The 13755-nt window shown below is 42.8% G+C and overlaps 1 protein-coding gene across 1 annotated transcript in view; it reads left to right on the forward strand.

The window, feature by feature from the left end:
* Pigu (phosphatidylinositol glycan anchor biosynthesis class U) overlaps positions 1-13755 on the forward strand; it is a 96950-nt gene that overhangs the window by 38670 nt on the left and 44525 nt on the right. The window contains exon 7 of the mRNA XM_050151135.1: positions 10209-10306. Coding sequence (XP_050007092.1) covers positions 10209-10306 — 98 coding nt within the window. The remainder of the gene's footprint in view (positions 1-10208; positions 10307-13755) is intronic.

The raw sequence follows: 13755 nt of genomic DNA on the forward strand, positions 1-13755 counted from the left end.
AGAGAGAGAGAGAGAGAGAGAGAGAGAGAGAGACTGCCATGCTGTCTAGGTTGGTCTTAAACTTATAGTCCTCTCTTTGTAGTTTTCTAAGTGCTCAGATGATCATATCCAGATGTAATCTGGGTTTTATTTTGTTTTTATAAAATTGTGATGAGGGCTGGAGAGATGGCTCAGTGGTTGGGAGCATTGCCTGCTCTTCCAAAGGTCCTGAGTTCAATTCCCGGCAACCACATGGTGGCTCACAACCATCTGGAATGAGGTCTGGTGCCCTCTTCTGGCTAGGATTAAAGGTGTGTGCCGCCTTGACCAGTCCAAATCTTCCTGTTTTTTTTTTTTTAATACTATTCCATTGTGTGAATGAATATATGTAGATTCATTTTTAGATTTAATTTTTAATTATGTATATATGCATGTGGGGGCTATGCTTCAGAGTGTTGGGTCCTTGGAGCTGGAGTTAGAGATGGCTGTGGGTGCTGGAAATTGAACGTAGATCTTCTGGAAGAGCAGCAAGTTCTCTTAACCACTGAGCCATTTCTACAACCCCTCCCCCTTTTTGAGAAAAGGTTTTGATATGTAACCCAGATAGACTTCAAACTCAGGATGTAGGCCAGACCAGCCTGGGTCTCTTGATTCCGAGTGTTGGCATTATAGGTATGTTTCAACCACCATGCCCAGCTTAGAACATTTGTAATCAATTTAATATTAGGTAATTTCCTAATATTTAGCTAATTAAGTACTACTACAATTAGCTTTGTCATTTGTATTAATTTTTTGCATTTACAACCAGGGGAATCATTGTGCTACTGCCGTCACGATTTCTTAAAGTGTTTGCTAAATTTATATTCTTATAAAATATCCCTATCATAAGAATGCTTATTTCCAAACACTATTGCTTAATCATTTTTAAGATCAAGAGAAGTAGTCATGTGACATCATGTATCATGGAACTGTTTATGTACAGTGTACTGACCTTTTGCAGGGAAGCACAGAAGAATGACTTAGCTCTTTGTAAGACATTGTTTCGTCTAAATTTCTTAGGTTGTTTTTTCTTTAGGCCTTTTAGTTTAAATTTGTTGGGTTATTTATAATATTACAGCCAGGGATGTAGCTCAGTGCATAAAGCCCCTAGCTTCAGTCTCCAGTGCTGAAAAAAATACTCGTATTGTATAACTTGAATTTTCTTGTTCTGAAGGTTGTGGTTATTTTGCAACAAGCACTTCTATTTTTGAGACAGGTTTTCTCTGTGTAAGAATCCTAGTTGTCCTGGAACTAGCCCTTGTAGACCAGGCAGGCCCCGAACTCACAGAAATTCACCTGCCTCTGCCTCTCGAGTACTGGGATTAAGGTGTGCACCACCATCACCCGACTGCCCTTCTTGCTCAGCCTTCTAAGTAGCTGGGATATGTGTCACCATCAGTGCTAAAAACAAAAGTGACATTTTCACCACTAATGGTGATACATATCCCAGCCAGAAGGGTCCCTTGAACTCAAATGCGGAAGGCGTAACTTGGACATCACAAGACCTCTACTCATGTAAAATAATAATAATAATAATAATAATAATAATAATAATAATAATAATGATAATAATAATAATAATAGTAACATGTTCCATTATGAACATTGCCGGTTGACTTAACACGTTTGTATGACCCTTCTGGGAGGCATTTATCAATAGTCTTAAAATGTTTGTATTTTTATTTATTTATTTTTCTTTTCTTTTTTTAAAAATATTTATTTATTTATTATGTATACAATATTCTGTCTGTGTGTCTGCCTGCAGCCAGAAGAGGACATCAGATCTCATTTCAGATGGTTGTGAGCCACCATGTGGTTGCTGGGAATTGAACTCAGGACCTTTGGAAGAGCAGGCAATGCTCTTAACCACTGAGCCATCTCTCCAGCCCCTTTATTTATTTTTCTTGAGACAGAGTTTCTGTGTAGCTCTGACTGTTCTGGAACTTACTATGTAGACCAGGCTGGCCTTGAACTCCATAGATATCTGCCTGCCTCTGCTTCCTGAGTGCTGGTACTAAAAGGCGTGCACTATAATACCTGGCTTATTCTACTTTTGAGAGCCTATCCTAAAGTAATGCAAAGGGCTGGGGATGTAGCTCACTTGGTAGAGCACTTTCCTAGCATGCACAAAGCCCTGGATTCAATTCCCAGAACTGCATAAATTGTGTGTGTTGGTGTACTTTCTAAAGTAATACAGACATTAAATACACACTTGTCATTTTCTTTATACCTTTAATTTTAATTTTAAAAATTAGAAGTGGTTCAAGCATTTGTAGGAATAAAAGCAATCTGAGCACACCAGAGAAAAAGCAAGCCTTCTCACTCCACCCATCCATGTCTCTCTCACACATTTGTTCTGCAGCCTGGCTCTTTCCGTTGCTGGACATTTGTTTTCTACTGTTGTCAGCTATAAATAGAGACTATCACAGTGTTCCTAATCTATTAAAATATTTGAAGAATTCTGTCTTAGCCACATCTCTCTGAACCACGTTGACTCTTCCACTATAATAGTAATGCCTGTAATATTGGGTAAAACTGAATCAGTTTGTCATTCCTCAACCTTTGTTTCTGTACTTCACACTTGCAGTTCATAAATGCTAAAGCTAAAGATGGGATAATTCACTTTCTTGTGTCTATTTTGACTTTTGAGACAGTCTCGCACTGACTTCTGTCTATTACGGTTCAGATAGAGGCTGAGATCTAGATGGTGTGGTGATACAGTGTGGGTCTGGAGGGAAACTGTCCAGTCACCTTCCTTTTCCTCGTCTGTAAGACTGGATGGTAGTTGTGACTAAAAGGCCTGTTTTAGAGCACGGGGCATGCTCATGTCCTGTCTGGGACAGAGCAGGTGCTCAGAGTTCCATCATCCCTGGTTTGGCTGGACTGCCTTCACACAGACTGCATTGTTGAGAAAGCACAGGTGCCAAGGGATGTAAATGCACTGGGCTTCGTCCCTGGCTGCTCCTCCGCCTCCTGTTGCCTCCGATGCTGGTGCAATTTTCTTTTCTGATAGTCTCTTGGGACCTCAGCTCTTTTGGTCAGAATCCAGTCTGTCCCATTGGCAGTCTGTCCTGAGACAGGTCACTGTCTGTGACCCAGTCTCTGACTCTGTGTATTCCTTGCTAAGTCCATGGTGTAGCACAAACTCTAATTGCTCCCAACAATAAAAACCCGGAGTCAGCTATCAGGTGTGAAAGCTGAAGGATTAGAGGAGCAAAGCAGCCAGCTACTAGAGTTCTTACCTTATCAGTGCTCAGATCAAAGGGCTGCTCCTGTTCTCAGACTGCCTCAAACTGTTTCCTCAGACTGCTCTGAGCTCCTGTCTCCTCCCAGCTGTTCACTCCTGTCTCCACCTCCCTACTGTTGGGCTTAAAGGCACGCCATTCCAAGTGCTGGGTTCACCTTTGTGTGAGCTCTGTTTCTCCTTTAGACTGGAGCAGTTTCTTACTGCCCAGCTTATCCTTGAACTAGCAGAGCTCCACCTGACTTTGTGTGTGCCACCACTGCCTGGCTTCTCGTGATTTAACTCTGCATTCTGATCTTGGTTAAAACACAAACAGAATGTCACCACACCATATGCTGAGTCAGTCCCCTGGCTTTTCCTTGTTTCGTTCCTATGTCTCTTTCCGGCTCTGCCCTGCTGTTGTGCTACCCACCCAGGCCATCAGGAAGGTGCAGTCCCTAGCGGCACCTTCTTGCAGAGGCTTGTTTTGGCCCCCACCCTGATACAGAGAGTTGGAAAACATATTCAGAGTTAGATTGGGTAATGCCGTTCGTTCCCTGATATGGCAACCAGTGCCCATATCAACTTAGCTAATGTATCCTAATGTTTCTGTGACGAGGCCAAAGGTGAAGTTTTGCTCATGAAACCTAGTGCTTCTATGGGCTGTGCTCGCAAATACTAGTAAATTGTTTTATTTGGGGGTAAAACTCATATCCTTTATGCCACAGTCCCCCCTAGTTAGCCATTATTTCAGTTGTAGTCTGGTAGGTATTTACTTTTGATTATTTGTGGAACTAAACCCTATGCTCTGATCTCTGCCTGCTTGTTGAGACTTTAGATGGAAGATTGTAACTTTTACTCAAGTATATTAGCAAAACCAAGTGGTGGTGGCGCAAGCCTTTAATCCCAGCACTCAGGAGGCAGAGGCAGGTGGATCTCTGAGTTCGAGGCCAGCCAGGTCTATAAGAGCTAGTTCCAGGACAGGCTCCAAAGCTACAGAGAAACCCTGTCTAGGGAAAAAAAATCAAAAACCAAAAAGTATATTAGCTCTATACAAAAAATATAAAAATGGGCTGGGAATGTAGCACATTTGGTGGGGTGCTTGCCTAGCTGATGCCTTAACAATGAATGCATAAACTAGAGTTGATGGCCTATGCCTGAAGTCCTAGCATTTGAAAAATAGAGAAAGGAAGATTAGAGATTCAAGGTCATCCTCTAGTGCGTTGCAAGCCCAAGGCCAGTCTGAGCTCTGTGAGACCTGTATCAAAAGAAAAAAGGGAGTGAAGTGTCTCTTGTGGATGCTGGTAACTTTCTGTCTCTCATTCTGGGTTCTGAAACGCATTATTTTGAAAATTTTCATTTGTCTTCATCCTCATGGTTCACATGTTTTTCTTTTTGTTATTGCTTTGTTTGTCGTCTTGAGACAGAATCTTAGGTATCCTAGACTGACCTTGAACTTACTAGTTAGCTGAGTATCAGTTGAACTTGATTTCCCCAGCCTCCATTTCCCTTTCCTGTCCTATAGACCCGTGCCCATTCTTCTAGCTCCTCCTCCAGCCTCCCATTTGCCTTGTGTTAGTTCACACCCCCTGTTCTTAGGACACCATTCACCCTCACCCTCCCGCTTTGCCAATGCTATTTTCCTCAGATGCTGGGTCTTCACCTCACTGTTCCAAACTCAGGTGTAGCCCTGATGGGCTTATCTGTTCCCACTGTACTGCTGTCTTATATTTTGTATTGTTTACCGGGAGTGCTGTGAGCACACGAACTGAGTCACGGTCTCCCTGACACCAGCATGTTTGACACAGCGCAAACTCTGGCAGTGTTTGCTTATTGCACAGTTTGTCTAAAATATTTAGTAACCTTTTCCTTCTTTTCATCTTCCCTGCCCCTGTGCCAATCACATTTCTTCCTAACTCAATGCCTTCTTCATTCTTCTTACCACTTTTAGATTTCTGCACAACTTAGCAGTTCCTCCTAAGTCTTTCTGTACCTCCATATGTTCTCTTACTTCTGCTTAGGTTGTGTGTGTGCCCATCCATGCCTGTCCCCAGGCCACTGGCTAGGGTAGCACCGTGTTTCTACCCCAGAATTCAGGTGTCAGCCATTGCCATGCCCCTGGCATTGTGAGCCTCAACTGCTCCTCTGGGTGATCTGATCCATTCTAATGTAGGTTTGTGTTATGACTCCCTCCGGCCACATTACCCTCTCTAATGCTCTGGGAGGTCTTCCTCAAGACGTGCTTGTTTTTCTTTCTTTCTGACTGTCTTTTTCCTTTGACGTGCTTGTTTTTCTTTTTTTTTTTTTTAATATTTATTTATTATGTATACAATATGCTGTCTGTGTATATGCCTGAAGGCCAAAAGAGGGCGCCAGACCAGATGGTTGTGAGCCACCATGTGGTTGCTGGGAATTGAACTCAAGACCTTTGGAAGAGCAGGCAATGCTCTTAACCACTGAGCCATCTCTCCAGTTCCCTTGTTTTTCTTTATGTCTGTCTTTTTTTCCTTTTTTCCCCCTTTGATGTGTTTGTTTTTCTTTCTGTCTGTCTGTCTTTTTTTTTTTCACCCCCTGAACCAGGGTTTCTCTGTGTAGCCCTGGCTGTCTAGGAACTCACACTTTAGACTAGGCTGTCCTTGAACTCAGAGATCTGCCTGCTTCTGCTCCTGAGTGCTGGGATTAAAGGCGTGCCATCACACCCAGCTAAGTACTTTTTAAAAGGATTTCCTGTGTACTGTTGAATGATGTTCATTTATTCAGTTATGCGTTCATCACGTGTGCTGTAAAAGGTGGAAGAGATTCAAAATTAAGAAACATTTATTGCCCTTGAGAAATTCCTAAAACAGATAGGGAAGAAAGGGCAAACCAGCATTGCTAGAAGACAGCAGACCAGGCTGCTTAGCAAGAGTTAAAAGTATGGACTGGGGCAGTTGGGCAACTCAAGTTTCTTAAACTTGCTTCTGTGCCTTGGTTTCTTTACTGGTGGAATGAATAAAATATGTGATTTTATGACATTTAGTGTGTTACAGGAAAATGAGCTAAAGGTACTTCTTTCCCAAGTCTGTTGTGATGTTTCCTCAGGGCCTCTTTGAGTCTGGCACATTCTTGAGGTAGACACTACACATGCATGTAACCTAGTAACTGAGCAATCAGTGTTAGCTGTGGCTTCTTTTGTCACCTCTGCTCGTGTTACACATGCTGCTGAAGGTGACAGGACAAGCTCAGTCAGAAGGAAGAGCCTGAGTGGCGCGTGTTGTGGCGGAAGGCGGGATGTGTAGGCAAGGGTGAACGGGAAAGCCGAAGAGACAAAACGAAGATACTGAGGATCTTGTTTGCTCTTGGAGTTTGAACTTAATCTGACTGATAAGATGTGACGTTCAGAAGTCTGTTTGGTTTTGTGTTGTTTTTAATGAGCCAGGTTTATTTGTTCATTTCCTGCATTTGAGAAACTCTTCAATGATGTTATTGGCTAGAGATTCTTTGCCATAGTCCTTAACCACTACACAACTGCAGCCAACCTCCTTATGGGGTTCCCCTCTTGATTAACTTTGCAGAGGCCCACCCATTCCCCTAGTCTCTTGCTGTCATCAAATTTGTGTGTTTTGGTGCTCGGGACAAAGAGTCTCCACCAACTTGACATATGCAACTGGAAGCAAGCACACAAAGGTAGGCTTGGCACTTGTCTAAGGCTTTGGCAGCTCTGAGAATTCCACATGGTAGGCATTGTGGTTGAGAGTGGTTTTCAGTGCTTCCTGTTGTAAAGCAGTATGGATGCCCATTACAGCCCCATGAGTTATGGGTGGAGTCCAATCTCGAATTGCACTTGAGCCCCTGCTACCACATGACATAGCAGCAATGGGAAAAGACTGTTTCTTCTGTTTGTTTTGTTTTTTGTTTTTGTTTTTGAGACAGGATCTCATGTAGCCCACGCTGGTTTCATCTAAGCCAAAGGTGTCCTTGAGCTCCTGACATCCTTCAATGTTATAGTTGTGTACTGCCATACCTGACTGGGTCTTTGTAGATAAATCACTGTTTTAGAAGGAGGAGCCAAGAAGAAAGAGTCGGAGAACACTGGTGTTAGTTGAGAACAAGAGCTAACTTACTTCAGAGGTGAATCTGGGCTTGCGCACTGGAGTAAGAGGGAATGTGGGGCTGAGGTACCCAGCTGGACTTGATGCCACTTACTAATAGACAGCTTGGTGGGACAGATTCTCCCTTCTTAAGATTTCCATCTAGGCACTGGGAATGTAGCTCAGTGGTAGAGCACTTGCCTAGCAAGGTCCTGGTTTATAATCCCTAATACTAATAAAAAAAAACGATATTTAAGATATCATCCAAGGGCTGGGTGTGGTGGCAGATGCCTTTAATCCTAGCACCCAGGAGTCGGGGTGGGGGAGGGTGGGGATATCTGTGAGTTCAAGGACAAGCTGGTCTACATAGTGAATTCTAGGACAGCCAGGGCTGTGTAGAGAGACCATGTCTCTAAATTAATTCATTCATAATAAAAAGGAAGGCAGAATGCTTTCTCCTTATCTGCAGCGCACATTTTCTAAGACATTTCTCAGCTCTCTCTACCCCTCTGCTAGCCTTTTAGCCTTTTTCCTCGCTGGGTCTTATAGACAGCTGTTCCAGATAAGTATTTATTGATCGTAGGCAATTAGGGCAGGAGGTAACTGTTTCTTCCACTCCGTGGTGTCTCCTGGGGCAGAGAGGGAGGAGAAGGTCATGTGTTTTCACCTCCTCCGTCTGAATGAATGAGTTGGAGCTGTAGCCTCCCTGCTCTCACAGGCCCTTCATGGCCTTTCCTTTCTCCAGCGACCAGGTATGGAGAAAAGCAGGTGAAATAAGGAATTCTCTCTAGCATTTCCACACCCTTAGCCAATCTCCCACAAATTATTATTCAAGGAATCCCAAGCCTACTTTTGCTTTGAGCTAAGCAAAGCACCTTTCCCACGGTGCCACCTCCCTTTCTTAGGGTGACCTGGTTCCAGTTCCAGATCTGTACAGCTCAGTAGGAAGGAGGAGGCCTCCCCTGGTGTCAGGACTTGGCTAGGCCTGTCCCTGTCTTTTGTAGCAAGTACCTGAATTTCAGATTTTGTCCGTCACTCACTGCTGCAGTGGGACAGCCTTGTTCCTGGAATTCTGCTCTTTGTCCTTTATGTCCAACTCCCCCTTTCTCTGCCATTCTACTTACTGCACTGTCCACCACGATGGTTCTTAGTCTGTAGTGTCTTGGTTTGAAGAATGGATTGTTTGGAGTTCTTTTTTTTCTACTTTCTTATCTTTTAAAAAAAGAACCTATTTTTAAGAGTAACATATAACATAAGGATTTCATCATGACGTTTCTCTCCTCCAGCTTGTTCCCCTTGTTCCCCACTTAGTACTCCCCTATGCTTTTTAAAGCATGCATTTTGTTACTACATTTCCCACCTTCTTTAAACTATTTTCCATGCCTGTCATAATCCCCTTCGAATTCTTTTTTTCTTTTTATTTTTTATTAAAAATTTCTGCCTCCTCACCACCTCCCATTTACCTCCCCTCCCACCACTCCCCATCCCCTTCTAAGTCTATCACACACTTATGTCCCTAGCCTTTTCTCTTCCCCAAGGCAGTTCCTGTATGTTTCAAGTATATAGACTGCTTGAGGGGATGGTGAGATTGACTTGGGGGGGATGGTGAGATTGACTTGGGGATGGTGAGATTTGACTTGGGGGGTGGTGAAATTGACTTGGGGAGATGGTGAGATTGACTTGGGGAGATGGTGAGATTGACTTGGGGAGATGGTGAGATTGCAATCAAGTAAACAGAGGAGCGAGTGCTTTGATCAGCTATGTGTCCCTGGAGCTTGAGAAAGGTGTGAACTTCCTCGGTTTGAGAAGAATGAGGGGTTTCTCTTCTTGTGAAACACAAACGAGAAGATTTCTGTTATTTTTAGTAAAGAGTTGATTCTACACTCAGGAGAATGACCATGAGTTTTATTGTTTTATAAACCATAATCATATGAGACACGTGCTTTGAACCATTATATTCAGCTGATTTCTAGGTCACTTTGAAGCCTGTATGGAAACCTCTCACCTTGATATAAAGATACCTAGTTGTCTTAAAACATCTGAAAGGGAATAGCTGTTGTCATTGGTTTTTTTCCCCCATTTTTTTGGTCATAGAGTTTCTCTTTGTAGATCAGGCTGTCCTTGAACTCAAAGATCCACCTGCCTGGCTATGTTCATTTTTAAAGTTTTTAAAGAAAACAGACAAGCTGAGTCTGATGGTATAAGCCGTATCGCTTAAAATGTCACTTAACAAGGTATTGTACCTTTTCACATCATCACAGATTCTTTCATTACATGCTTAATGACTCCCTAGTGGTCTGTTTCTGTAGGGAGTAGCCTCATTAATAAAAGGAGTGTACTCTTAGCTGGATTTGATGGTTTATGTTTGTTACCCCAGCACTTGGAGGACTTAGGCAAAAGGATTGCTACAAGGTTGATGTCAGCTTAGGCTACAAAGTGAGACCTAAAAATAAAGCATCAATAATATGTTTTTATTTGGAAAAGAAGAAACAGTCAAGATTAGAGGTATTTCAGAGTGATGAGCTGTTGTGATATCCAGAGGGCTGGGTTTCACAACTCTGAATATCATGAATAGTAGTTTCAGGTTAAAGAACTTGGTGCCTCAGACTTGGATGTTAATAGATGTTATCTCTTTCTAAATCTTTGGGTTAAGGTTTTATAAAAATCAGTCTGGATATGAAAAATTCTTAAGAAACATGTCTGTGACAATGCAGGTTGATTTTGACTTCCGTGGTTTCCTTTCATGGGTTCAAAGCCAAGTATTTATTGTTTGGGTTTGCACAGTACCTTGCATATGAGGAGCACTTGGCAGGTAATTGGGCAGTTAGGAGTTTGGTGTTGTGTGAGATCTTGATTGATAAGGCTGGGTTATTCTACACCTTTGTTTCTTTTCACAGGCAGTGTTTTCCTCAGTGCTATTTTTCTCGCTTTAGCAACATATCAGTCTCTGTACCCAGTCACCTTGTTTGCCCCAGGACTTCTCTATCTCCTCCAGGTAAGCAATTGCTGGTGCCAGTGCCTAAGTGACACTTGGTACATGGTCTGGTTCCTTCAGGGGGCTGGGGAGGAATCACATGGGAAATGAATGGCTACAGAGATTAGTTCAGTGGTTGGATGTTTGCCTCGTACACATGAGGCCCTGTTTCAATCCCTGGTGCCACAACAAAACAAAGCAGACTTTAAAAGTATTGCTGGGAGTTGGTCTTCCTGCTGCCACTTAAAAAACAAAGGAGTCTTTATGGCCACTAAGTTTTAGATGTGTCTGTCGTTGCAAGTGTGTAGGGTATAGGGACAGTTCACTTAGAATATTTGTAGTTGGGATCCACCAAACACTGGGCACTTTCTTTCTTTTCCTTTTTTTTTTTTTTTTTTGATTTCATTTATTTATTTTGTATACAACATTCTGCTTCCATGTATGCCCACATGCCAGAAGAGGGCACCAGATCTCATTACAGATGGTTGTGAGCCACCATGTGGTTCCTGGGAATTGAACTCAGCCAGTGCTCTTAACCACTGAGCCATCTCTCCAGCCCTGGGCACTTTCTTCTACACCTGATGTACATAGATCTCTTTGAGCTCATTTATGTTTTTATTTCTTAATAATTGCTCTTCCCTTGTAAGGTTCTTACAGTGATTACACAAAATGGCAATTTTAAAAAATAAAAATTTATTTATTTTATTTTATGTGCATTTGTGTTTTGCATGCATGTATGTATGTCTGTGTGAGGGCTCCAGATTTCCTGGAACTGGAGTTACAGACAGTTACAAACTGCCTTGTGAGCGCTGGGAACTGAATCTGAGTCTTCTGGAAAAGCAGCCAGTGCTCTTAACTACTGTCCACCTTTCCAGTTCCCCAAAATCGCAAATTTTAAATAGCATCTGCTATTTTCAGGAAGCAGTTGACTCCACACTAGTGAAAGTAATGGTTGGTATTGTCTTATTTTGAAGCATGAGGCACCAACCAGCCTTACACCATTACACCTGGCTGACCTCTGCACTACTTCAGAATGTAGTGAGCGGTGACTCTGGAACACAGCGATTGCAGAGTACGAAGTGCTAATGTCTGTGGAGAGCAGCCTGCATGTGAGGCACTTACGTTAAGGCCTCTGCAGACATCATCCCATTTCAGCTTTAAAGAACTTAGTGGGGTAGGTTGTATTTTTAGCCGTAGAGTAAATATATTTCATTTAGACACACAGATTAGAACTAGAAAGTTGGGAGGTTCGTTCCGTTAACCCACCAGATGACAGCACTGCACTGTGAGCTCAGGCAGTCTGACCCAGGAGCCTGCTTTCCAGTCAGCTCTTTTCATCTTATAAAGAATTTTCACCTCGCTGGGTAGTGGTGGCTCACACCTTTAATCCCAGCACTCAGGAGGCAGAGGCAGGCGGATCTCTGTGAGTTTGAGGCCAGCCTGATCTACAACAGCTAGTTCCAGGACAGGCACCAAAGCTGCCCAGAGAAACCCTGCCTTGAAAAACAAAACAAACAAACAAACAAAACCAAAGAACCAAAAAGTATACACCTTAAGCTGGGGGCGCAGCTTGGTGGTGGAGCCCAACAGTCAACATTCATGAAAGGCTTTGGGTTTGATCCTTAACTACTCGTCCGGTCCCATAAAAGAGCACACATCAAATGCAGGACCGAGATGGATTCAAGTCCATTTGTAGAAGGGAAGTTTTGCAAAGTGTGAGGTTTCAAATACAGAAGAGTCTGCTGTGTAGGCCAGGACAGACTGTACACCACCACTCACTTGAACAGATCATATGCTCATCATTTTATATTACTCGGTGATCTAGAATCATATCGATGTGCACAGTGGTAAAAGGTTAATTCTTGTTTGTAGAACTTGAGATGCCTATTTATTAATAGTTTGTGTGTATGTGTGTGCAGTAGAAATTTATTTTTCTTCTTTTTTCATACTGAGAATTGAATGTAGGGCAGCACCCACAATAGTCAAATGCTCTACCACTAAGCCAGATCCTCAACCCTTTTCTTACTTTTTAAAAAATTTGAAATACCCTCTACTAAATTACCCAAGGTAGCTGCTTTTTACTCACTATGGAAATCAGGCCTTCTCAGTAACTGGGGTAACAGGCTTACATTACCAGGCCAGACTGAAATTCATTCATCCTTCCTGTCTTTTTCCTATGTACCTTCCTTCCATCCTTTTTACTCTTCCTTCTTTTTTTTTTTTTTTGGTATATACATATACATGTTTGGTCATGTGTTGTTGTGTGTGTCCATGTAGATATCTAGAGGCCAGAGGAGGACATTGGGTTTCTCCACTGGATCTGGAGCTAGGCTCGTAGCCAGAAAGCCCCATGGATAGTCCACACCTCAAGTAGTGCTAGGGCTACAGGTGTGTTTGCAGCCATGCCTGACTTTTTTTGTGAGTATGGGAATTTGAACTTGGGTCCTGCCATCTCCCTAGCCAATAAAAAGCCTTTTCTCTATTATTTTCTAATTGGATCCAAGACTGCGAAAAGTTTTATAGTTATTATATGCAAAACCAGATTGTTCCTCAGAAAGCTTGAGGCAGACTGTGGTGTCACCAGCAGTATCCACAGGGGCGTGAACTGTTTCCTTGTCTGCCAGCACTGGCTTTTCAAATTAGATTTGTGGTTGCTAATTTAATAGAGAAATTACAGTTACCTGATAAAGTTACTTTGTTTTGGTTTTCTTTTATTTTCTTGTTGAATTCAAGCATTTTCCACATAACAGTATGTATTTTGTGTGTGTGTGTGATTATGTGTAGGTACACTTGCCTATGCATGTACATGTAGAGGCCAGAGGTGTTCTTTATTGCTCTTCACTTTTTTTTTCTTGAGACAGAGCCTCAGTATGTGGTTCTGGGTGACCTAGAACTCACTATGTAGATCAGGCTGGTCCCAAACTCACAGAAATTTGCCTGCCTCTGTTGCCCTAGAGCTGGGATTAAAGGCATGTACCACCATGCCTGGCATCTCCACTCTTTTGAGAGTGTGTCTCACTGAACCTGAAGCTCAGTGGTGCAGCTAAATTAGCTGGCCAGCACACCCCCAAGATCCTCTTGTCTCTGCCCTTTAGAGCTGAGATTACAGGTCCATGACACAATGTTAGACTTTTTAGGGATGCTGGGGGATCTGAACTCAAGTCCTCAAGCTTGTGCAGCAAGCTCTTTGCCAACTCTGTAACCTGTGTGTTTTCTCCTTTCCTTTCTTTCCCCTCCTTTGCTCCTTTCTTCCTTCCTTCTTTGCTCCTTCCTTTCTCCTTTTGCTTCACCCTCCAAAGTGCTGGGATTACACATGCTGGGATCCCACTAGCTGCATTTTCCTTAATCTTATTTTTCTCCTCCTGAGACAACATTTCACTGTGTAGCCCTGGCTATCCTGAACTCAGAGATCTGCTTGCCTCTGTCCCTGAATGCTGGGATTAGTTCGGATTAGTTCGTGCCACCGTGCC

This window comes from Alexandromys fortis, unplaced genomic scaffold (genome assembly GCF_014885135.2).
Source record: "Alexandromys fortis isolate MF-2015 unplaced genomic scaffold, M_Fortis_MF-2015_v1.1 scaffold_27, whole genome shotgun sequence".
Taxonomy (NCBI): Eukaryota; Metazoa; Chordata; class Mammalia; order Rodentia; family Cricetidae; genus Alexandromys; species Alexandromys fortis.